Source organism: Gouania willdenowi, chromosome 3 (assembly GCF_900634775.1).
Source record: "Gouania willdenowi chromosome 3, fGouWil2.1, whole genome shotgun sequence".
NCBI classification, from domain to species: domain Eukaryota; kingdom Metazoa; phylum Chordata; class Actinopteri; order Blenniiformes; family Gobiesocidae; genus Gouania; species Gouania willdenowi.
The window spans coordinates 16,192,046-16,217,932 of NC_041046.1; the positions used below are offsets into that span (position 1 = coordinate 16,192,046).

Genomic DNA, 25,887 nt, shown 5'->3' on the forward strand with positions numbered 1-25,887 from the left:
AAGACAACACTCCATCCTCGGTATACCCTGCCGTTCCGGGATTATAGTGACGTCACGCTGATACCCTTGCATGGATGAATGCTAAAGAACTATACAGCCACAAATATCAGTACAAGCAGAGTCCATATCTTGGAAGACTTACGTTATCCTTTAAGCCTCCTTCCGCTAACACAACAACAGTTTTACACTTAATGACGCTTAATTTCATTTCTTCCAGGGGTCCTTTGGGGTGGGGGGATTATTCATTCATATAAAACAATCTGCAGCTGATGCCAGCCTGAAGTCTCCCTCCTATGAGTGAAGTCATCTATTATTGAGCGAAAGGCCGTGCGTGGAAATGTGTGGAAGACGGTGGATTTGAAGTAGAATTGGTTGCAATCGATCAAGGGTGAAGAATATTCCTGATGGTTACAAAAGAAGCAGCTATGTCTTTCTCGCAATTTGGATATCCTTACAACGCAACTTCACAGGTGAGGCTTTTTTCCCTTCTCTCTTCAGTTTACACAAACTATTGTAATTTTAGATTTTTTTTTTTTTTTTTTTAATTTTATTTATGTTTTTGTTTTTACACATAGTATAAAACATTTTTTTTTTGTAGGAAATATGACTCTGAGTGACATATCCCACTATATTAAAACTGTTATCTGTGAAGCTTTTGTTGTTCAACTAAATATCGACATACTCCAACACAAGCCCGTGTCCAATTACACTGAATTATGAATGAACTCACGTGTTTTTCTGATGACAATAGGGATGGATGTCACCTATTGCGCACAGCGAGGTGTCATCGAGCTTTTACGCATGGCGCGCACGTTTGGAAACTCTCAGTGTAAATCATAAAATAGGCACAGAGTGTGATTAAATAAACAATATTACTCATGTTTTTAAAGAATAGTCTAGAAATGAGTTTTTTTGTTTTTGTTTTTTTTTATCATTTGGTGACACGTTGGGACAAGTTTGTGCTGATGAATTGACAGAAAGTTACTCTCTTTGTCAAAGTTATCCAACTTTCTGCTTGAAAATGTTTTAAACCCATTTTAGAATGAGCAGATTTCACTCAAATTTAGTTGAAAATATAGTGTTTTGTGACACGATGGTGAATTATTTCTGCATGTCTTTAAATAAGATTCTAAAGTGGAAAAACTGCTGGTTCAAAGTATTTCACACACGTGTGCACGTTTTACGCAGACCGCGCAGTATTCAAAGAAAAACAACAACATGGGTCATATGAATATTTATTATGACATTTTACAAAAGGAGTAAAATGATCATCAACAAGAAACAGCTATTGTTGACATAGAATCAGTTGTTGTTGTTGTTGTTGTTTTAGAAATTAATGAAATAGTGACTTACCTGAAGATATTTCGATTAAGAAAATATTAGATATTTTTGGAATAATAATACAAAAAATAAAATAAAATACAATTCCGTTGACAATTTGCACGTGTGATACTTTCAGTGAGAGAGTTGTGCTCTCCATCTGTCCCATGCAGTCACTCAGAAATCACCGCGTTAAAGTCGCATCAGCCAATGACCAATGTCTATCCACGGTTCTCTCTGTGCAGTTTTTCGTGTCGGCAAACCCCAGTACGACTTGCTGCGATTCGATTTCCAGGTCTGTCTCTGACGGGACAGGCAGCACCCAGAGCGGCTCCGGCTCCTTCTGCTGTCCGTCCTACGAGAACCGGCTCCTGGCCAGCAGCCGCACGGAGCTGAACGCAGCGCTGGGGATGTACGGCTCTCCTTACGCAGCAGCGGCAGCAGCCAGCCAGAACTACGCCAACTACTTCCCCTACAGCACCGACCCGTCCGCCATCTACTCCTCACTGGTGGGCTTCAATGGGGGCACAATTAAGGGGGGGTGGAGGGTGGGGGGGGGGGGGGGGTGGGGGGTGGGGGGGGGGTGATCGATCATGTATGTTTATTAATTAATCTCACAGTCACAGTAATGATAGAATAGAGTGTGGAAGTTGGGGAGTTGTGACCTGTTTTTTTTGTGTGCAATAATGTGCTTTGTTCAACCAGCTTTTGAGAAAATGAATATTTAACTGTCATAATAATTTGTTTACCTTGCTTAAAAAAGTGATAAAATTAAAGATTAAGATGCCTATGAATTTGATTAAGCCCATAAATTAGGTCTCAGAATGTAGAAATCCTCATGAATAGTGTTGGAAATAATTTAGTGTTTTTTTTTGTTTGTTTGTTTGTTTGTTTGCTTTTTGTTGAAACAGTGTTTACAGAAAAAAAAAAAATGTAAAAATATTTTCCAACTTAAGATAAAGTTTGAATCATTTATTTATGATTCCCTTTAATGCTGTAAAAATGTATGAAGAAATAATATTATTTTATAATAATAATAATAATAATAATAATAATAATAATAATAATAATAATAATAATAATAATAATAATTTGAGAATTTTCTTTCAGATTAAAAGTCATTAGAACTTACATAAATCAATTTATTTTCCACAGAATCCACAATATGAAATCAAGGACACTACAGGGACATTGCACTCTGGCATTGCTCAAACTGCAGCGTACTACCCTTACGATCACTCGCTGGGACAATATCAATATGACAGGTAAGGGTTCCTTTTTGTACCCTTATTTAATTATATATAAGTTATTTTTCCTCTTGATCACTAAAATGTGACTAATGGTGAATATTTGGGCAAAGGGCAACCTCATATAACAACATGTGAAAAGATTATTACCAAAGCAGCGTGTAGAGGGGGAATATAGTATCTTCAGAGGCAGCTCATGTATTCCTGTGTTTCCAGGTATGGGACGGTGGATTTCAACAGCACAACCAGGAGAAAGAATGCAACACGTGAAACCACCAGCACCCTGAAAACATGGTTGTACGAGCACCGCAAAAACCCTTATCCCACCAAGGGCGAGAAGATCATGCTGGCCATCATCACCAAGATGACCCTCACCCAGGTGTCCACATGGTTCGCCAACGCCAGGAGGAGGTTAAAGAAGGAGAACAAGATGACCTGGTCACCAAAGAACAAGGCCAACGACGACAGGAAGGATGAGCTGAACAAGAGCGATCAAGACTGCATCACCAAAGGTACGCTTTAGTCCAAATTTGTCAAACTCATGGCCCGGGGACCAAATCTGGCCCTTTGAAGCATGTAATCCGGCTCACAGGAGAGAGTAAAATTACAGAGAAAACATGAATCATTGTTTGAATGAAACACAACACTCCTAGTGCTTATAATGGCAGTCATTTTTAATGTTAAACTGTTGAAAAACCTCAACATTCTTACAAAATCCTTACATTTTCTGTAAATTATTACATAATATTTAATTTTATTTAATTTTATAGACATTGGTTATAAAATCAAGGAAAGTTAAAGTGAAGTTCCTGTTGGGACTAATATTTATCCAGAATTGTGTAGCTACTGTCAGTGTCTTACATATATTTTGTATTTTCTGTATATGTACAAGTGCAAACTCACAATAATGTTGAAATTACTGTTTCCCGCATAAAATCTGCAGAGGTGGCAAAAGTACTAGTCTTTACTACTCAAGTAAAAGTATAGATACTTGAATAAAGAATGACTCTGGTCGAAGTAAAATAATTAATGTTACTCTCCTACTTGAGTAAGAGTAAAAAAGTACATGCTGCTAAATTCACTGAAGTAAAAAAGTAAAATGTAAAACAAATGTCCCTTCAATAATAAGACAGGGTTTTTAAACCAGTAAATTCCATATTTTTTTTTATTTTTTTTAAGAACTTGTAGAAAACTGGTACATGGAAACAAATGAAATCTGTTACTTTTGAAAATTTAATTTTTTCAAAAACTTGAAAATGTTTGTGTATTTTTACATTGTGACGTCATCTTCGAAGGTCTTGAAAGTTACGAGCTCATGTAATGTAAGGAGTAGAAAGTACAGAGATTTGTTTAAAAAATGAAGGAGTCAAAGGTCGCTAAAAATAATATATATTCAAGCAAAGTACAGATACCAGAAAAAAAAACTACTTAAGTACAGTAACAAAGTATTTCTACTGTGGTACTTAGAAAATCTGTGGCCCACTTGAGATCAAACTGCTCCGTATTTGGCCCCTGAACCAAAATTAGTTTGACACCCCTGCTTTAGTCCATTTTTCTGTGGAAAAAAATGAACAACAGTGTTTTTCTGGTTCTGAGAGTTATCTAAAAGTTTGTAAAAATCTGGTCCCAGTCAAACAGCAGAAGTTTGTTAAACGTCAAGTACTAACATTTCTCATCTGGTTCAGATTCTAATGACTGCAAAGAAGAGAAAGATCTGCACCTGAGTGATCTGGAGGACATGGACGAGGATGATTGTGACAAGCTGAACAGTGACTGCGAGAAGGTGGCATCAGACGAGCAGGACATCCAGAGGACAATGAGCGTATCTGGAACACCTGAGAAAAGCGACTGCAGCTCTGAGCTCCACCTGAGTTTAACCAACAGCTTCCACTCGTTCCCCTGTGCCATCAAAAGCATCACCAGCCTCCCTCCTCTCCCCTCTGACTTTCTGGATGCTGTGGCCTCCAAGGGGCCCACTTCAACTGGTCAGGTGTCTGGGACGGTGTCCCTGTCTCACTTTGATATATCGGCTAAACCACGGATTTGGTCCCTGGCTCGTACGGCTGCTTCGGGCGTCATTCTGAGCCCTCAGCTTGGCTCTGAGCTCAGGACAGGGAACGCAACTGAGGACTGCCAGCTGCAGGGCGGACGACTCACTGCTGGACAGTGTGGAGGAGGCATTAGAGCCCTGCATGAATCGAACAGTGTCACCACTGCTGAGAGCCCATTCCCAGTGGGCCCATCTTTGCACTCCAAAGTCTACGGCACCAGCAGCTACAGCCACAAGGCCCTGCAGCTCCACTGCTCATCATACGCTGCACTCCCAGACACATGCCACTTCTCCAATATTGAAGGTATGTCCTTTCTTTAGAGCAGACTCGGACAACTGTCTAATTTTTTGCGGCCCACAAAGCAAATCGCCAAAAATTGTAATTCAAGAAGTTGGAAGGAAGCCCAATAAAATACACAAATTAACTCCCAAAACACACAGATCAACAGCAAAATGCACAAAGTACAGAAAAACACACAAACAATTCCAAAAATACATAAAATGGCTCATAAAACATGAAATGACAACAAAGACAGACACAACAACCACTTGAACAAACAAAATGACTACAGAAACATACAAAACAACAATTACAGAATAGCTCCAAAGACGCACAAACACAAAAATTACACCAAAATGACAGAAGGTGACCCCAAAAATGCAGAATTTGACAATAAAAATGCAAAAAATGACAGAAAAATACATAAAATCACAATAAGAACACAAAAAATTACAATGAGAATGCAAAAAATTACAAAAACACACAAAATGGCTCATAAAACATAAAATGACAACAAAGACAGACACAACAGCGACTTAAACAAATGAAATGAAAACAGTAACACACAAAATAACAACACATTACAGAATAGCTCCAAAGACACACAAACTGTTAACAAAATTACACAAAATGACAGGAATATACCTAAAACGACAACAAAAATACAGAAAGTCACCCCAAAAACGCACAAAACGACAACAAAAATACAGAAAGTCACCCCAAAAACGCACAAAACGACAACAAAAATACAGAAAGTCACCCCAAAAACGCACAAATTGACAACAAAAATGCAGAAACTGACAGAAGAATACACATAATTACAACAAGAACACAAAAAATAACAAAAACACACAAAATGACTAAAAACTGACGAAACATTAAAACAACAGACAAAGACAAAACCCTGTTTCCACCCTGTATTAATGCTCCGATTGGTCATTATTAATAATGCTGACATAAATGTTGATCATGTGGCCCTCGGATCAGAAGCAATCACGTTTTTGCGGCCCCCGCTATGATAGAGTTGCCCATCCCTGCCTTAGAGCCAAGAATTGAAAGGATTATAAGAGTCTATGGAAGTCTTGCCTTTTGTGGTTTTTGAGTGCTACTGTGTGATTGTACATTTAAGGTCATGGGATGAACACAGACTTTGTCAAATGTGTCTCAGGATGTGCCGTTGTTTGGGTGTGTGCAGGATTCTCTGGTGGGAGCAAAGCAGACACACAATCTAATGACCTTGGCGAAGCCTGTGGGACCATCCACGATGACAAGGTCACTGCGTTCAGACCGGTGATGAAGAGGTGAAGCAGGTGAGTCTGCACTCGTGTGGAAGTGGCAATAAAGGACACACTGGAACACACACACACACACGCACGCATACACATACATGGTAACTAACTGTAATTCAAGTACAAGTAGAAAAAACAAGTTAAATTACATTTTTCCAAAAAGTTAAACGTTTGCTTCAACAACAGATTCTGATTTTGTGGTTCTTAAATGTTTTTTTTTTTTTTTTTTAGTAACCACCTACAACTATAAAAGTATAATTGTTTACGTGCTATGCATATGTTAGAGCAATAAAATCATTATTTCGTTAAAAATCGATTTGGACATTTTTTGGGATTGTTTGATAATTGCAAAATATTGTGATATATCGCCAAATCTTTTTTTTTTTTTTCTTACACCCTCAACCCACACACGTACACAGAAGTGAATAACTGTTTGTGTGGAGTTTTCTTGTATTTATGTGCTACATTTTTGTATGTTACCAACTAAATTTGTACAGTTGTGTGATTATAATTCCCTTTGTTTCACCTTTTCTTTTAGCTTCCTGCAAAGACAATAATGAGACATTTATTATGCACTTAATAAGGACACACAGGCCAGGTTGTGGCCCTTACAGGAGCTGTATACCTGGCTGTTGCAGAGGTCGTCGGACTGTGGATGTGTTGGCTAGCATTTTGCACAATGTTGTTTTTATGGTGTTAAAGATTTTCATGCAAAAGATTAAAAAATGTCCAAAACAGGAAAAGTAAGATGGTCAAATTTGTATATGGCAATTGTGTTGTGTAGCACTTATTTTATTTCTTTTTTAAAAATGTATTTATTATGTCTTTCTGTTTGTGTATTATTTAATGTGCTCATTGGTTGGATTTTAAGTAATGTGTTTTGTTTCCGGTGTGACAATGTGTGTTTTGTTCAGTGTAAAAGGGAAAATACTGACGTTAAACTCACTGTAAAAGCTGTGAACTTTTATGTTGGTCATTGTGTTGAATTGTGAGCTTGTGTTTCACCTCTGATGAACTTTTTCTAATAATACATTTTTTTTCCAAGAGCTTATGTCTGTGTTGTGGTTATTAATGTAGCCTGGTTTACAAAAGAACTATAAGGTACAAAATATGTGTGATGGGATCAAAGTTTTTCCCCCCTCCTTAAATCTACAATGTTACTGGTGGATCAGACTTTAGTGAAGGAAGGTCGTCAGTGAAATCCACAAGTTTTGAAAGAAAGAGGACATGGTGTCTTTATTGTCGGTACCTAATCAGAGATGGCATCGAACGCTCTTTGACTGTTCATGCCAGGCGGAGAGGCCAGGCCGCTGGGAATGAATGGTGCTTTGTCCCTCCTGAGGAGCAATCCACTGCTCTAACTTAACATTGTGTCAATTAAAAGGTCATTTGTTGGATCAAACCATGCGGAGAAATTTGTATGAACCCTTGAAGAGTCTTTGATGTTGCTTTTAGACCCTCCCATCATGGGCTAAATCTTACCCACAGGTAGCTGGAATCAAATAATCAGTATAGTGATTAATCCATGTCTATGCTCTTCAAAACTTTTCCATTTCCACAACCTTAAATTGTTGGAATATTTTTTAACAACTGCTCCTCCCTCACCAGATACGATAAGTGCTTTGAAAAAGCATTTATTCTACAAATAACATAAATCCCCTCTTTTTTCTTCTTCTCCACAACATTTAATTTGATTTATTTCACTCAAGCAGGTGCAGATTTAGATTTTCAAGCCAAATTTGATTCCATAACATAATACCTGCTAATATCCCATAGCCTTCACAATTGCGGTAGAGTTTGTTGGGATTATGCTGGTAATAAAAAGCCTTTCCCGCATTAGAGCGTTCGGTGAGCCGGCTCTGGTCATCCGGTGTGTCCTTGGCCAATGGCATGGCTGATAATGCACAGATGCAGTAAATCCCAGAGAATCTACATGATGAGGATGAGGAAGGTCAATAATAATAACTTAGGCCTACTTACATTTCCCCTCCCTCCACCCAGTTCAATTCCCTCTTTTCCCCTGATCTGAGAGCCAATAAGTGACGTGCATGAGATGAAAGACGAAAACAAATACATTTGAATGGGACATGTTTCGAAGACTACTTGAAATGGGTTTATTCACTTATATGAATCTTACTTTACAGCAGCAACAAATATAAGAGGTTTCCAACAGGCCACATGCAGCCCTTGAATTAGTTTTGTGCAGCCCCCCAAAGTTCAAATGACTCTAAAAACACCTAAAAAATGGAAAAAGACACAAAAGACAACATAAATACACAAAAGTAACAGAAAAATACGACGACAAGACAAAGTCACTCATAACACACAATATGATTCCAAAAATACACAAAACTACGACAAAAACACACAAAATGAGAAAAAAAACTATCCAAAATTACTCCAAAAAACACATTTTTTTAAAACTGACTCCAAAAAATACATTAAATGAGAGAAGAATTTACAAAAATGACTATAAAAAGGACTACAACAATAGACAGACCCTTTGTATTTTTTTGTCCTGTATTAATGCTCATATTTGTCATTCTTCTAAATTCTGACATGAATGTTGATAATGTGGCCCTTGGATCAGTCAGTTACATTTTTGTGGCCCTCACTGTGATAAAAGTTGGCCATCTCTGGTCTACAAACACAAACATGCTCTGGGAGAGAACAGAAATAAACCTCTTTATTGACACAAGAGTGGAAAAAAGACACAAAGAACCCAGTTTAGTTAACTTTGACTGTGACAGCAGTGATGGATCCATATAAAAGGTTTACACTGAAAGCTGTTAACAGGGGCATATCCCACTCCGTCCCATTCACAATAATCACCAACCACATCTGACGCCTCGTTCTTTACATTAAAACATAAAGGCCCAACATGTATCAAATATTCACGAGCAAATCTAATTAAATCGCAGGCTGTAAAGAAAAGGTGCCATATACTATTAAAGGTAATGATGCATGTGCAATGGGATTACCACAGTGGATGTGTACCTGAGGGAAAAGCCCTTATAATAGCCATTATGGGTCCATAGAGCATGTGTATACCTGGAGCAGCTAACGGGTCAATTAGTCCATACAATGTCTTACAAACGGTTACATCAGCTGCATGGAGGAGAACCAATCAAGGGAAACGGAGATTAGAATGTGAAAACGAGCTGATGCGGATGAAACAGCACAATATGTAACTACATAAGCAATTATTGTTGTTGCTTTATATTTGGATAAATCATTTGCAATATGGATAAAAAAAGAACTTTTGGATCATGTTCTTCATTGTCTGTAACTTCCATTACTGGATGAGAGCCTAGATTACTGAGCAAAACTGACATTTATAGATATGGCTAAAATAAAAACAAAGAAAACAAGTTTTACTGTAAGAATGAGCAACCTTTATTACACTGGGGGCCACAAAACTGTGAATATCTAATCTGAGGGCCACATTATTAACATTCATGATTTGCTAATGTGCACTTTCATTACTGTTTTTAGTAACTTTTTAACCTTTTATTTATCTATTTATGTAAAAGTATGTGTGTGGAATGTACAGCACACACTGTATATGATACTAAGGACTTGAATGTTCCTCTTCTGGGGATGAATAAAGTATATATCCAGTGCCGGCCCTAGCCTCTTTGGCGTCCTAGGCGAGATTTTCTTATGGTGCCCCCTTATACAGCGTTTCTTTGTATCAAGCAATTGATATGTATGTCATTATTATTATTATTATTATTATTATTATTATTATTATTATTATTATTATTATTATTAGAATCATTTCTAACACTTACATAGTGGTCTTCACCAAATCCACAAAGATACTTTACATGAGAAAATTACCTTTTTGACATTTTTTTTGATCTTGATAAAAGGGTTTTACACACACACATAAAAGAACACAAACAAGTAAATAAAAGCCAATTTAAATATCTTAGTTACACGTTCAAAATACAAATTATTAATATTATTAGAGTAAGGCATTGCACAAACACAAGATACAAATAAATGATAGATAGATAGTGGTGGGTTGGCTTATCAAGTATTATTTTTAATTTAAATACTTAAGATTAAAATGTTTCACTATTGACATTCACATTTTGTGAAAAGATACAAAACTTCCAGATTTAACAGAACAATACTGACAATTGCAGTAATGAACACACATCAACTTAAACAACTGCAGTTCACAAAGGTTTTGCACAAACTATTTATTAAAAATAGTTTCATTTTCTAGTGGTGATTAATAAAGCAGCTTTAACCAACACGAGCTAAAAAAAAGCCCCATCTATTCATCTTTCAGTCCAGCCTTACTAGTTTATTCTAGTGGTTTTCCTGGCAGTGAAGTCATCAATGACATCGTCACATTTCCTCAGTGAATATGAAGAAAAAAAAAAAAGAATATGAACCCACAAGCTGGTCTATCAATCAAACCATGTCATAGGATATGCATGTTGTGATTAGAAATTGATAAATATTTAGATATTTATAAATAGAAAAAAGCTGTACAAATTAAAGATGTAGCACGAAGCAGATAAAAGTAGATAAAAGTTATTTATTTTTTTATGAAGTAGATTGACAGAATACAAATAAAACACAAGTTTACATATGAAATACAGTTTTAATGAAAGTAAAAAGGTCTCGGCTAAATCAGAAATATTAACGTTCTTCTTAATAATTTATGCATCTGTAAAATGTTTACCTATCTGTAGATCATGTCAAGTCATTTATATACACACACACACACACACACACACACATATATATATATATATATATATATATATATATATATATATATTATTTATCTATTTATTTTTTTTCCCAATTTTGGGCCCCCTATGATGGCTGGCGCACCTATCATTTGCCTACACTGCCTATGCCAAGGGCCGGCCCTGTATATATCTATAATCTACAGTATTGACCAATTTGAGCATCAACACACGAAATAAAGAACTGATTTATCTCTATTGCTGTTGTTATTTTGTGTGTTTTTTGACTTATTTTCTGTTTGTTGTGTATTTTACTGTAATCTTGTTTATTGTTCTATCACTTTGAGTTTTTTGTTGATATTTTGTAAGTTTTTGTTGACCTTTGTTCTGCCTTTTTTTTTTTTAAAGTGATTTAGTTTTTTTTTAGGTTTTTTTAAAAAAATATTTTTCTACCTTTTTTGTGTTTTTGTAAACCTTTTCAATGTTTTTCTTTTTTAAGTTTTAACATTTTAATTTGAATTAATTTTTTTTTTTTTTTTTTTTTGAGTTATTTTGTGTATCACACTGGATTTATTTTCCTTCAAACTTCTTGATTTACAATTTTGGCGGGTTTGTTTCTGGGGCCGCACAGAATCAGACCAGGGGCCGCATGTGGTCCCCGGTCTGATTTTCAGACGACTCACTCCAATATTGTACATGAGAAGAAGAGTGGGAAACATTATGTCAAGGTGGTTAGAAACTACACACAATTGATTTGCTATTTGTTGTCTATTTTGGTAAAACACGTCAATATTGGGAAATCAGGCCCTAAAAATGAAAGCTATAGCCGCTACCTGAATTAAATAATAGATATAGCTTTCTAAATTCTAGACAAAGGTATACAGACCTGGATGAAAAAACAAACAGTGAATTCAAAAACAAATAATCCGTCACCATCATGGTCCTTGTTGCTGGGTGAAGAGAGAGGGGGAAAAAACACGGGTTTTGTTTGTCTGAAATGATCTAATCTGAGGTGAGACACAAAATCTGTGGCAAACTGCAGTGTTGCAGAATAATAAGTTGTTTAGGTAGTCCATGTGAACAGCTAAAGCTCGCTAATACACGCTGTGGTCCTGGTAAATTACATTTTTTACATTGGGAGGGAGCAATAGGAGGCAGTGGGTGCCTGAGAGGCCATGTTTGCATAATCCAAAACAGATTTGAGATAATCTGTGAAAGAGGCACAAATATACATAAAAAAGAAAAAAAAAAAAGCCATGGTAAACATGAATACTAAATAGGTTTGACAATTTTAATCCGTGACCATCCCCAAAAATCAGAGGGTGTCTGACGTGTTCATATGGGTTTTATTACCATACACCTCCACAGCCGACCAGTGACATCATCTGTTAATAGTCTTTTGTAGCCGCGTGCTCATTTCAAGCTAACAGGCCAAGTGACTGCCCATTAAAATCAGTGCTTGAAACATACAGTGATCTTTGCAAGACTTAAAACTCTGATCATGTTTGTTGTAGAATCTGACCTCGCTGTCAACTTGCATCTTCACTTTTATTGTATTTATCCTCACAAGAGCAGAAATTCTAAAAAAAAACAAACAAACCAGCCTCAGCTTTGCGTTGATGTTATTGATCTTTTCTCTATGAGATTTTTGTTATTTTTCCATTTCTCTGTTATATTCAGGAATAGGAGTGCTCTGTGGACCTGCTTGCATTATATTAAAGCATTTATTTTATTTATTTTTTTTTATGATGAAAGGTTTTGAAGTGGAGTTCTATTTTTCTGTTAACCCATTTATTATATGGTGGTCACTGATTGGGGTTGTTTGAGTAGAATTGAAAGATATTGGGAGCTTTGGTCAAAGATCTGAAAAAGTGAAATGACCCAAAGAAAAACTTCAAACCTTTGTGGTTATCTTAATGCAGTGGTAACAAAACTGGGGGGCGTTAGCAGGGGTGCCTAGAATGGCTTTGTTGCTCCTTGAGCATGAAAAATAGAAAAAAAAAATGTTCTTTGTGTTTTATTAATAAAGAGCTTTATTATTACTGTTCTAAAATATGTGATTGCCAATTACATATAATTTTTATGAGATTTGAAAAAGGATCGAAAAGTTTGCACTTTTTTTTTTACCCATTTTTTTTAAGATTTTTCCACGATGGTGGCAAAAGAATGGTCATTCTTCAAATCAGTTTTGATCAGTTACATTACATGGTTAACTGAGAACCTTCAGTTAACCTAAACAACGCTAACATGAACATGACCATGGTTCGTTCATCCATTATTTTTCAGTCTTTTCTCTTTCTCGAGTTGATCAAGTTCCTGACACCAGTTTAACAATGACTGTTGTATGTTGCACAATATAATGCCGTAGGTCAAGGAGGGGTAAACTTCTGACAAAGCGCTGTCGGAATCATCCATCACATGTGCACTTCAAATCCAGGCCCCCACTTAATGAGCATGTGCCTGCCTTGCAAAAGAATATGAGTTATTCTGACACGATATCAATGGCCTCATTGTGTAAATAGCAGCCATAATAACAACAACAACAACATTGCAAACAATAATTTGCCCTCAAGTCTGACAAAAGAGCCAGAATGGAGGTGCCAATTGATGTGTCCCACGCTGAGCAGCTCAGGCTCATAAAACAAAGTCTTTGTACCAATGGCTGGGAGTTCAGATGAGGGGGACAATATATACACTTCATTACGTTTTGTCAAAAGACGCAATGAAATGTGTGTGGGATATTGTTTCTGTGCATGTCTCCCTCCATGGAATTTTTGATTGCTGATGTCGCTACAAGTTCTCCGCTAATGAGTTTTGTCAAAGACAATTACCTACTTGGTGGAATGGCTGCAGAAGGGATGAAAAGCTGGCTTTGTGTGATTTGAGTAGATGTTGCATTGTGACCCCTGCATCTTTCTGTACCCTGTAGTTGACCCGTGTTTCCTTGTGTCAGGTTGTTCGAGCCGCGACTCCAGTGAATCCTGCTCTTTGCATAGTGCTGTCTATAGGTTTCAAATGTACCAGACAGGATCTAGAGCATGGTACAAAGTGACAGTGGCGGTTTCCCAGGCTTCTATGTTTTGGAAGACCTCATTCTCTTCTGAGTATTGAAACATACTCTATACTGTTGAGTGTGGGAAGGACTTGTGACTCCAATGCAAATGAGGGGTTGATGTTTCCGTTTTGCCTCTTGTTACAGCTCTTTGTCGTCCTGCTATAAGCATGATATACGTGTGGCTACTAAAGATCCATTATGCAGATTAGTAATTAAAACATTTTTTCCTGGCCAGCCCATTGGTCACGGTTTCATGATGTTTTTTTTAATTCAGAATTAGTTATTCCGAATTAAATTATTTGGAATTAAAGTGTTCTGCTTCGTGTTTATCTGGAAATAGTCATTCCAAATTGAGATTTACATGGAAAACAGGTTTATTTGGCTTTATTCGATTCTGCTTTAGGTCTGGGGGTTGGGAAGGGTTCTGATTGAACAGGGGGTGAACGTGAAGTATTCACGCCTATCGGGAAAAAACACACAACCGTTTCTTTTTGGCTACAACATAGACGACCACATAATATGAACTGTTTTCACTTTTATTTTGATTGTACTTTTGAAGCAACAGCTGGACAATAACATACGGTTTCACTTTCATCCACAGAGCAGGAGAAGGAGATAGAGTAGTGGAGAACACTGTATTTTGGTCAATCAAAGCCAGCAGTTAGTGCAACAGCTGTTTTATCTCCACTATACAGGATGTTGAGTGAAAAAATGACTTTATAATGATCCACGTGTCATTAGTGAAGCTCTGGTGCTTCATGCCTCGATGAAGCCTGTTTTGTTTGCTGATGTTGGTGTGTGTATTAACTTCCGAGTGTCCGTGTAAATGTCCGCATATTTATTATTCCGTCCATCCTCTCTTTTCATTATATCCATGTCTCGACTGGAGTCCGGGCGGCCATCCTGGACTATGTCGTCACCAGCGCGTCATCGGGGCAAGTCAAGCATGTGCAGAATGACGGGAATTAACTTAAAGCGGAATTAAGCGTTTACAAGAATGAGGAATTATTGAATTCTAAATTAATTTCAGAATAAACCAGCCACTTCATTAAATTTTTTGTTTAATTTGGAGTTACATTTGCATTGGAAATAAGTGTTTACAAGGACATTTTAGTGAAGATTTTACTTTTATTGTGAATTAAAGGAGAATTAAAGCTCTATTGTAAATGTGGCCAATGAAGCGCATTGATATGAGCTTTCATGATTTAAGGGTTTTTCATCACAATACATTAAAAACACACTTCAGATGAAGCTCTGCGTGCATTTTTAATCACAGAAAAACACAATGACTAGTCTCACCACAAAGCAAACAGGACTGACAGAAATATCTTCGGAATTATCGGTCAGTTTTTTGTCAAACTTTCTCGCCATTCAGTCATTGGTGTCTTTTGACAAATGTGGTGAAAATTGTGATATTGTCACAAAATATGCATGTGAGTCCTTTCCATGTCCTGTTTTATATAAAGAGAGAAAGGGAGAAAATGGGTCAGATTGCTTTTTCTGTATCAGATGGCTCTTTTCTTTTCAGAAGTTGAATTCTGTTTTCCACCTGTTTTCTTCCTAAAGATACAAACAAAATAATCAGTCAGTATTCTATTATGTGCTTACCCTAAGCAAATAACAGCCGAAACAGAGTGAAAGTGCCAACAACTATAGCTGTAGAAAACCCAGTTTACTAGACTGTGGCTATTGGGAAGTCTACCTGCAACCTTCTGTAAGACAACATTGCTAACCCTAGAAAACCTCTTTTTTTATCAGCTGCTTGTTTTGCAAGCTGTGTTTTGTATTGTTATTTTGTTTGCCAGGTTTCTCATGTTGACCTTAAGTCATCATCACCAGCATCAAAATAATCTTCTGTGCCATTTTAATGCTTTTTTAATAATCCCCTGCATCTCATTTTTAATCCCATGCTCTCCTTCTGTTTTTATTCTTGGCCTTTAATGCCTGCTGTCAAGTCTCCAAATGACTTCGTGTTCCAGCTCGCCCACAAAATGAATCTAAATCCATAAATTCTGCACCAGCCGTGAAGTAACCATGACTTTAACACAAATTATAGTTATGAAATGTAATGCCCCTTCTTTCGAGACCGTCCTGTGAAACGCATGAAAGAAGAGCCAGACATCATGTGTCTGGATGAGTTGCTACAATGACACTCAAATAACATGGTGGAGGTGAGTTTTGGGTTGTGGCTGTACGGGTGGATGCTGCAGTACTGTATTAATTCTCCTTCACTGCTTTCTGTCAATGTTCATTTTACACCTCAGAAACTTGTAGCTAACAGAGAGTTTGGATTTTCCAAAGAAAATAAACCCCAATTTTAAGATTTTAAAAGAAGAATGACCACAATTAAAAACTGCAGTGTGTATGTGTGTCTTTTCAATAAAGTATTTTAAAGCATGTATGTTTCAATAATTACTATTATGTTGTCAATTCAAATGCCCCAAACTAAGTCGGCAGGGTTGCCTGTTGTTTTTGCATGAAAGTTGTTTTTGCGAAATCCAGATCCGATCCAGATGAAACTCGGTGGGATAATTGACAAACCAGATTTTATGGATACAACCAAAATTGCAAGTCGCAAATTAATATTTCATTTCATTCAATTTTATTTGCTCTTTTATGATGTAGTGTGCAATATATATTGACATAAAGAACAAGAGTATGATGAAAACAAAGTCTTATTTAACCCCTACCCTGTTCTCATATACAGTAAATAAACAAACAAACACACTTCATGTCAGCAGACTATGGATTACAAACAAAACATTTTTTTTTTCTCTTCATTTTACATAAGACTTGATCATTTTTTGTTTACATTTGTTCTTAAATTGATTGATGTTTGAATATGTTTTAATTTCATTGTTCAAAGAGTTCCAATGCTTTGCACCAGCAAATGAGATGCACATTTGTTTAAGTGTGGTTCTCACAAAAGGCAGTTTAATGTCAAGGTTCCTTCTGCTGCTTTTGCTGTTTACAGTAAATAACTTCTAGGCCACATGGCAAAAGACAATGTTTTGCCTTGCACATAAATAATAAAGTCTGTAACACAAATAGATCCTTAAGTTTTAATAGTCCTGACTTTAAAAATCGTTCTGAGGTGTGTTCTCTTGGAGCAGTCTTGAATGTTGTTCGTAGAGCTCTTTTTTGCAGAATAACTAAAGGAATTAAATTAGTGTTGCACAAATTTCCCCAGACTTCAAGGCAATACATGAAATATGGCAGAATTAATGAACAATATAAAATTTGCATCGCCTTATAATTTAACAAATATATGTGACTTTTTTTTTAAATTAATTTTTATATAAACAATGTGTTGTTTCCGTTTTAAGTTCTCATCAATAATAACTCCAGGAAAACAAAAATTAGAGACTTTCAGTTAAACTCCATTAAAAATGAATTCAGTGTTTTCAGTACATTTTTGATTGGTGAACAACATAAACTTAGTTTAGTTCAAATTTAATAAAAGTTTGTTTCTATTAAACCATTTCTGAAGTCGGACCATTTCTTTTTCAAGTTGTTTACATTTTTCCCACAACAAAAGAAATGTGTGTCATCTGCAAAATAAGCAAAACATAATTTTTTAGACACATCACTGAGGTTATTTCTATACAAAATTTAAAAAAAAAAGAAAAGACTTAGGCCCCAAAACAGATCCTTGTGGGACACCACACTTGTTGACTCCTTGAGACAAACCTTTTTCTTGAGCTCAGAAAAGTTTCCTGTTGTTTCGGTTTGAAATTGTCTGATTTCTTTGAGGATTTCTGAGAGTTCTCCTGCTCTCTCAGGCTTCCCCTCCAAACAAGTGTTCTGTGTCGGAGACATGGATTCCGACTGTTCATTTTGTTTTTGATTCCTTTTCGACATTTTTAGTCTTTCCTTTTTGCACAAATCTGTGGGACAACCTTTCATGCATCAATACCTTTGTTGTGTTGCTAAATCCACAGGCGTATTTCTTTGAGTAATGTTTGTCAGGTGGTGTGCTTGCGCACCCAGCTCATTCGGCCATCTTAGGTTTTTAATTATCACTTAGGTTTTTAAATATTGATGCAGGAATTCTTTCCAAAATCACTAGTTTTGATGACATTAATACTTGCTATAATTAGTGCATCAAATGGAAGTCAGTCTCAGGATAACTAATGGAGACATGTTTACTCCTACAGGCACTTCTAAGGCCAATTTACCCAAACATTGATGTTTTGGGACTTTGGGGAAAAAATCTGCACAAACACATTTAAGCCTTGAGAAGGATAAGTCTCAGATCTAGTATCCAAACTGTGGGTCAACCCTGTGGCCTTTTTGGGCTGAGACTCAGACACTCTGCCAACATACTGCCAATGTTTGTTTTTGTCATTCTATGAAAGCTGAAACTATTTTAAATAGGGATGTTCAATATTAGCTTTTTTCCAATATCCGATATGCCGATATTGTCCAACACTAAATTTCCGATTTCCAATGCCCCACTGGATGTATTCCACAAAAATACATCATCTGTGCAAAATAGTAGAAAATTAGTCATGAAAGAATTGTCACATTCGTCTTCAGTAAGTTTTCTTATGCAACAGCATGTATCAGTTTTTCAATATTGGTGCAAAAACTGAGACTGAAATCATATTTTATGGTTAATATTAAGCCATTAATATCAGTGGACTGATATTGTCTCCCATCTCTAATTTTAAAACACAGTTCTTAGTTGGTTACAAGGGTCCCAAGTTATTTTTGTGAAAGGCTTGAACTAGTTGGTTTTGTGTGTACACAGTGACTAAAACAAGTCCTTGTGTTGTTAGTTATAAAAATATTTTTTGTATTTGTGTGCTATTTTAAACATTCAGGTAGTAGTTATGCTCAGTACTCACCATCATTTGATGTACATGCTGCGGAGACTATAATATGGACTGTAGACGGAAACAAGGTTTAGCAACATTGTTCTGCAAACCCTCAGCTGCACTTTCACTTCCCAATTTATGTGTCCAGATACCTCTGCAGGTGCCAACACCACTATAAATGTGAGAGATTAGGTTTAGTTTGTCCATCATCTCGTCTCTCTGGGAGATTCTGCCCTGACATTGTTTCCCTCGTCGCAGCACTGGAGTCCAACAAGTAACTGTAGCAGTAGCACCTATAATAAACCGCCTCCTCCAGCTGAATGCAGAGCACTTCCACTACATTAGTTTCATTGGCATCACGCAGGCAGGAGGAAAAGTCGCAGCAGGACTGTGTAACAGTGTGTGGCATCGACAGCTCACTTCTCCGCTGTGCTCTGCTCGGGGGCCTGCCTCTCTGTGTGATGCTCCAGTGTAGGATTAGACGCTGGTGTGCAAGTCAAATGCTTCCTGGATAATGGTATCTCCACACCTGCCTGATACCTACAGCACTGTTAACAGTTACTCATCACTTACTTACTGTACTTACTGTACATCAAAGAAACACCGCAAGGACAACAGTAACACAATAAGCGTACTTTAGTGAAGATGATCTAAAATACCAACGGTAACACTTTGCTAGAAGTTTTATACATAAGGCTCACATTATCTGTCATTAGCATGAATAAGGTGTCATGAAGGCTGTCATTACCTGTCGTTCACTAATGTAGGGTTGGGGTAAAGTACTGCAACCCATAGTTCTGGAGCCACCTGTGGCTCTTTTTTCCCTCTGCTGTGGCTCCCTGTGGCTTTGTGGAAAAAAAAAAGTTTTGTGTATTTATTCATATAAGGGGATTCAGACTTTAACTTGGAGAGGAATCAATATGGTGTAGGACTCAAACACTGTCCGTTTAACCTAAATTTCATGGAATCACTTTCTGGGCATTACCTTGGCCATACCCCATGAATGAGCTTTGGCTACTTTTTTGTACTGAAGCTAAAGTAGGTGTCATAACATTTTCAAGAAAAGTCCCCTCGTGGGGTTCAAACCAAAAATTTTCGCTAAGTGACCATAAAACTTAAGTTCAAAATATTTTTTATTACATACACAAATGTAACTTTCGCTGTAGCAGCATAAAGGTAAAAACAACCAATGTTAGGATTAGGGTTATGTAGGATTCTGGGTTAGGGTAATGAAGGGTTAATGTTAGGGTTAGGTAGAATTTGGGGTTAGGGTAATGAAGGGTTAGGGGTAGGGCAACTAAAGGTTAGGGGTTAGGGTAACGAAGGGTTAAGGATAGGGTTAGGTAGGGTTCGGGGTTAGGGTAAGGAAGGGTTAGTGTTTGATAGGGTTAAGGTAATGAAGGATTAGGGTAATGAACATTTAATGACAGCCTTCATGATGCCTTATTCATGCTAATGACAGGTGTCATGTCATAATAATGACAGCGTAATGTCAGCCTTATGTATAAAAAAAAGTATCAAACCGACTAATGCAAAGTGGATAAAAACGACCAAATCAGATTGCAAATACAGTAAAATGCTATCTTTTAAATATGAATGCCATTATGTTTATCTAACAATGGCTTTCTTAATGGCAAACAAACTGGTTTTCATCATGTCATTTGGTGTGGTGTCATGCAAGTCGTGATGTAGCTTTGATATTAACATAGCAACAAGAGGAATTTTGACACACAGCAAAGTAAACGAGCTGAAGGGAAGATCATACAGACCACACATTTCCAAGGTTCAGATTTAAACACAGCATGCTCATAAAAGAACAGAAGCCATTTTTTTTTCTCCCCTACACCACACAGGCAAACAACCCAAACCCTGGAGCCGTGTCAAATGATGGAGCATCATAATTACACCCATTTTACTGGCCGTCTTATTGCACCTATGACTGATGCAGCGCCCAACCTTAAAGTGTTTCCATTTGCACTTTCATGTGGCGAATAAGCAGAGAAGCAAGGACTCGCTTGCCTTTCAAAGGTAGGCTTGACAAATATTTACGGCCTGACGTGGAGTCACTTTTAATCAGTCGTGGCTGGTGACCTGTTCCTGAGGAGTCTGGCTGCTGCTACGTGCTTATCTCCTCTGTAATAAATGAGCCTTCAAAGGCCCCTCTGTGCATGCATTATGTGGTATTCTAAAAATAATAACTGACACATTTCTTTACGATCACTCATAATCTAGAACCCAAGAGGAGGCAAAGGTAGATTCATACTGTCACATGGAGGAAGTAAATGAATGACCTCCCTCTACTGGTCAAAGGCCAAACTACAGTGCAGTACAGTGGGTTCTCAAGTCCACAATAAAATGAGCCAGGGCTAAACGGAATATACGTCCACAAGCACTACTCAAAACTTTCTTTTAATATGACCTTCTTTTTTTCTTCTAAATAGTCGATAGCATGCTCACTGGATGACGAAAATCAAATGTTCAGTATTTTAAAGACAAATCCTCTAAATCCCTTTAAAAGTCCCCAACACAAATTAACTTACAACTGTAAAAATGTAATACACGACCAAATTATTATTTTTAAATGCGCTCTAAATCCCCTTTATATTAAAGTTGGCAGCTGAGGATGTGACAAACAGCATAAGAAGCCAAAAAGACACAAGTTGATGAAGTGCTATTAATCGAAATTACCTCAGTCTTCCAGAGTTCATATTAAAGCCAGTTGAACACTGTAATCCTTTGCTACGGTTGAACTTTTTTCACTATCATCACTAGAAGAAAACCTGCAGTCTTTTTCATGCTGTCTAGTTAGAAAACTAGATTTATGACACCAATATGTTCTTTTCCATGCTTTTAACAGCCCATAAGGCAATATAGTAGTACCCCCACTGTGAAAACCGATATTTTCATCTATATTAAGAGTTATAGGGAGAGTGATCCCTAAAATGAAAGCCATAAATCATCCCTAACCATGATTATGCTATTAACAAAAGCATGGTTTTGTCGTTTAGGACATGCTAATAGTTTGGACTTAAGCTCGTGGCCATGGAGCGATGACTCGTGTTCACATTAGCCAGGCACAGCCAGAGCAGAGCTTGTCTTGTGGTGGTCCTGTTTGTGCTCCAGCTTTCTTACCCTGATCACTGACGACGTCGTCTGCATCTGCTCCGGATTTCTCCTTTTCTTCTTTGACCTTCTTTTCATATTACGCCCTGATTGGGCTCTTTGAAAAGGACCTTTTGACATTATATGGCAACATTTTGCAACGAATGCCAAATGAGCACAGATTAAATTTGTTACTAATTCTGAATTTGGCAATGCAGACCACGAAGCAGCCACTATTTTACTGGAAACAGGCAAGTTCGAAACCCACTAAGACCACAACACAAACAACATATACAAAGCAGCAGCTCTCAGTGCTTTACTGACAGTAAATGTTTAGAAAAGGAACGTTCTGAAATAACCCAACGTAATAGAATATCTATCAGAGAAACACTTGACAGCAGGTCTTTTTCTGTTTAAACTACATTTAAAAAAGAGTTCAGGGATCAGTTCTAAGATGTTAAGATTTCAAAGCTTTGTTCAACTTATTTTAGTTATTGCTTAACAACCCAAGATGACATTTTACTCAGAACAATGTTTTTGCTGTCCTTGACAATAATATATCCAAAATGTATCCAGAAACACAAAGGACAATCCTTTCACTGAGAAATCACAACCATTAACAGCTTACAATGGTTCATGTGGATTTGAAATCCCAGTTTTTTGTATGACAGAGTGACGTCCATCGTGGTTTTCTGTGGTTTCTTCCAACTCTCTCCCCTTTTCCCTTCCAAAGCTTGGATACAGTGCAATGTGATGTTGTTGCTGGTCTCAGCTTGTCAGTCACTCATGGAACTGCAGTGACCTCTAGAGACAGCTTTCTCCATATACAGTATGTAAGCAGGTGAAGGTGAAGTCAAATACTGTGTGTGTGTGTGTGTGTGTGTGCATGTGTGTTTCAATGCATGTGAAATGACGAAAACAAAAGAAGAAGGCAACTATACGACAAACACACACACACTGACATTAAAGGTGCACATTACCATGCTGGAGAATGAACACTTCCCAGATCAACCAGATCAACGTGTGAGCTCCATCTTCTGTGATCTAATATGTTTAAAAAAAACGTTCAATGACTTTCCTTAATCAATAAAACAGAGCAGCATGTGTTCATAACTCCGTCCTAAATCCTATGGTTCAACTGCTTCAAAGCCAGCACCAGTTACTGTCCAGTTTATCACTTATTTTCATCTCACTCAAAATCAGAAAGAAAATACTTCTTTCATTTCATTTTTTTAAACATTCCTTTATCAAATCCATCTGTCTTTAACTGTGCATTATATTTAACACCAGTCATTTATGTGAATTACACCCTGCCTTTATTTCTCCAAAACCTTGGGGAAAAAAAAAAAAAAAAGATTGAAAAAATAAATTACAGTTTTGATTAAATGGAGAAGGTTGTGAAATGAGAAAACTCTGGCATTGTCTATTTTAACACTTTTAGATCTGCAGGATGATATTTCTTTACACACACCAAATTCCCCATAGAAAGTAATCCTGGACAAACTGTTCCAAACTGTGGCTGCGTAACAGCATCACATGCAGACTGAGTTTCATTACAGGAGAAACCAGTGCATGCTTCAACTCTCCACTGCGGATCGTAGAGTATCCAGTTAAGAATGGAGCTCGTTCATATACTCCCTGGTGCTATAAAGCTATTTTATATGGGTGGTTATTATTGTTATCATAATGATCATTTTGCATGTACTATAAAAATGGATGTGGGAGGATATATGGACGGCTGAGGCTGCAAATAATAGCTGTGGTGGGAGGGCTGTAAAACTGTCCCCTGCTTTCTATTGAGAGGATAAATAATGTGTGTTCACATCTGCATTCATCTGAAATTCATCAGTTTTTTGGCTTGGATGTTGGTTAGACCTCCAGAGATGATGATGATTCTTATTTCTCTATTAGAATTGTTGCCTAAAGTTGGAGAAAATAATCAGAATTGTGTGACATTTGTATGAAAGCATTCTTGTTCTTAGCACTGACTGTACATAGTGTTTGGCATGTACAGTAGAGTACAGTACGGGGGACCTGCACACAGATGCCCTGAGTGGTGCCATACGGCCGATGGCTCATTAGAGCTCAGATGGAAGGCATGAATCAAAGGAGGAGAAGAGAGGAAACAATCAATCTGCCTAATGGGAATCCCCTGTGAGGAGCGTGGGCCAGCCGTCCCACTGCAGCTGGAGGTTTCTTTAAACAAGTGACCTCCCAGCTTAAACAGCCCCCGCAAAAATGCCCCCACATGCTGCCTCAGCCACAACACTAAAGAACACAGAAGTAACAGCGAAGGCCCTCAACAAGATATCAGCTACTGTGATCGTGGGTGCTGCATGTGTTTAATGGCAGAACCATTCATTTATTACCTGCATACACAACTTTAATACAATGTACATGCTTTCATGTGTGTGTGTATAGGTGTGTATGGGAGTGTGTGTGTGTGTGTGTGCGTGCTGGAAAAACAAAGCCACAAGGGCTCTTCATGAACCATTTAGGGCACACTCAAGGCCCGGGGGCCAAATCCGGCCCTTTAGAGCAGGGATTCCAAACCAGGGGTACGTGTACCCTTAGGGGTACTTCAACACACCTCAGGGGATACACAGAAACATTTGTCAATTAATTTTTCTAAAATTTTGAGACAAATTACTGCTTGCTCACAGACATTTTCCTTATTTATGGATAATACATTGTGGCACAACTGGTCAAAACATCAGAAAAATATGAGTCTGAGACATTATAACAAAATAAAGGGGTACTCGCATTAAGACAGAAAAGAAAAGGGGTACATCGGACAAAAAAGGTTGGGAAACACTGCTTTAGAGCATCCTTTTTGGCCTGCACGAGAAAGTGAAAAAGTCAGAGAAACCATGAATCCTCATGTAAATTACAAACTAATTCAGTTGTAGATATCTCCACAATAATACACAATTTCAATGCAACTCTATAATATCAGCAGGACTGACATTTCCACATCCTTATATCACGTGATGAAAGTAATTTTTAATCTCAAATCCTGCAATTGTCTTATTCCACAAAATTTCCCAAAATTTCATGAAAATGGCCACAAAATCTAAAAGATGTAAAGTGAAGATCATGCAGGGAGTGATATTTGTCACTTTCAGATTTGATATTATCAGTCTGCTACATATTTTATCATTTATTTGTACGTGAAGTGCAAACTAATGCACAATAATGTGGAAATTACTCATTTTCCCACCTAACATCTGCGGCCCACCGAAGATAAACTGCTCAGGACTATAAAGTAGGCCACAGACCCTTTTCATGTGGGTCTTGAGTATTTGCCTGAAAAGATATTGGCCCTCATTTATCAACTGTTCGTACGTTCATAACTGAGTGTACAACAGGCATTCCACTATATTCACAAAAGCATCGGTATTTATCAATTTTGAGGTGAGCGTGTGATGCATGGGCTCGCGCTCGCCAGGCAAACTTGTCCTTTTCTTGACCAAAATGTAAAGAATTGTCTCAATTATAAATAGGAATTTAGGCTTTTAGGCTGTGGATGAATAGAATTTACATTAAACCATCATTAGACATTAGTTAAATTATTGAGAATTCACTTCAAACCTCAGTGCGAATCCGTTCCAATACAAAAACGCTGTTCACTGCCTCCATTATTCTCTTCCTCAGACCGTTAAAATTAGCTCCTAAATTCAAATTTCCAAACTGCCAAAAAGCACCTTTCTTTTTATTCACCTGAGCTGTGAAGATGCTAATTTTCATCTCAGAAATGTTTATTTCCTTGCCAATGTTTGTTTTACTTAAGTGGGCGGGGCCTCTGAACCTGGAATATTTGAGATTGTAACATTCTAATGGCGATCAAATTCAGGCGCTGCATTTACCCGCAGCACCTGACCATTTGCACGCTGGGAATGGTCAGATACGAATGTTTCATAAGTCCCACGTTGGTCCTGTTGTGCGACACGATGTGCAGTCATTTGCACCTGTTTTCACTCAAGGTTGGTAAATGAGGGCCATTGGAGGTTAT

At 37.4% G+C, this 25,887-nt stretch overlaps 1 protein-coding gene across 1 annotated transcript; it reads left to right on the plus strand.

Annotated features, from left to right (window-relative positions):
- The first annotated feature begins 404 nt into the window (after positions 1-404).
- irx6a (iroquois homeobox 6a) lies at positions 405-6,854 on the plus strand. The gene is made up of 7 exons (XM_028441571.1): positions 405-470; positions 1,566-1,829; positions 2,476-2,585; positions 2,784-3,079; positions 4,253-4,921; positions 6,093-6,207; positions 6,725-6,854. The coding sequence occupies exons 1-6, from the start codon at positions 405-407 to the stop codon at positions 6,200-6,202; spliced, it is 1,515 nt and encodes a 504-aa protein (XP_028297372.1). The 3' UTR covers positions 6,203-6,207; positions 6,725-6,854.
- The last annotated feature ends 19,033 nt before the right edge of the window (positions 6,855-25,887 follow it).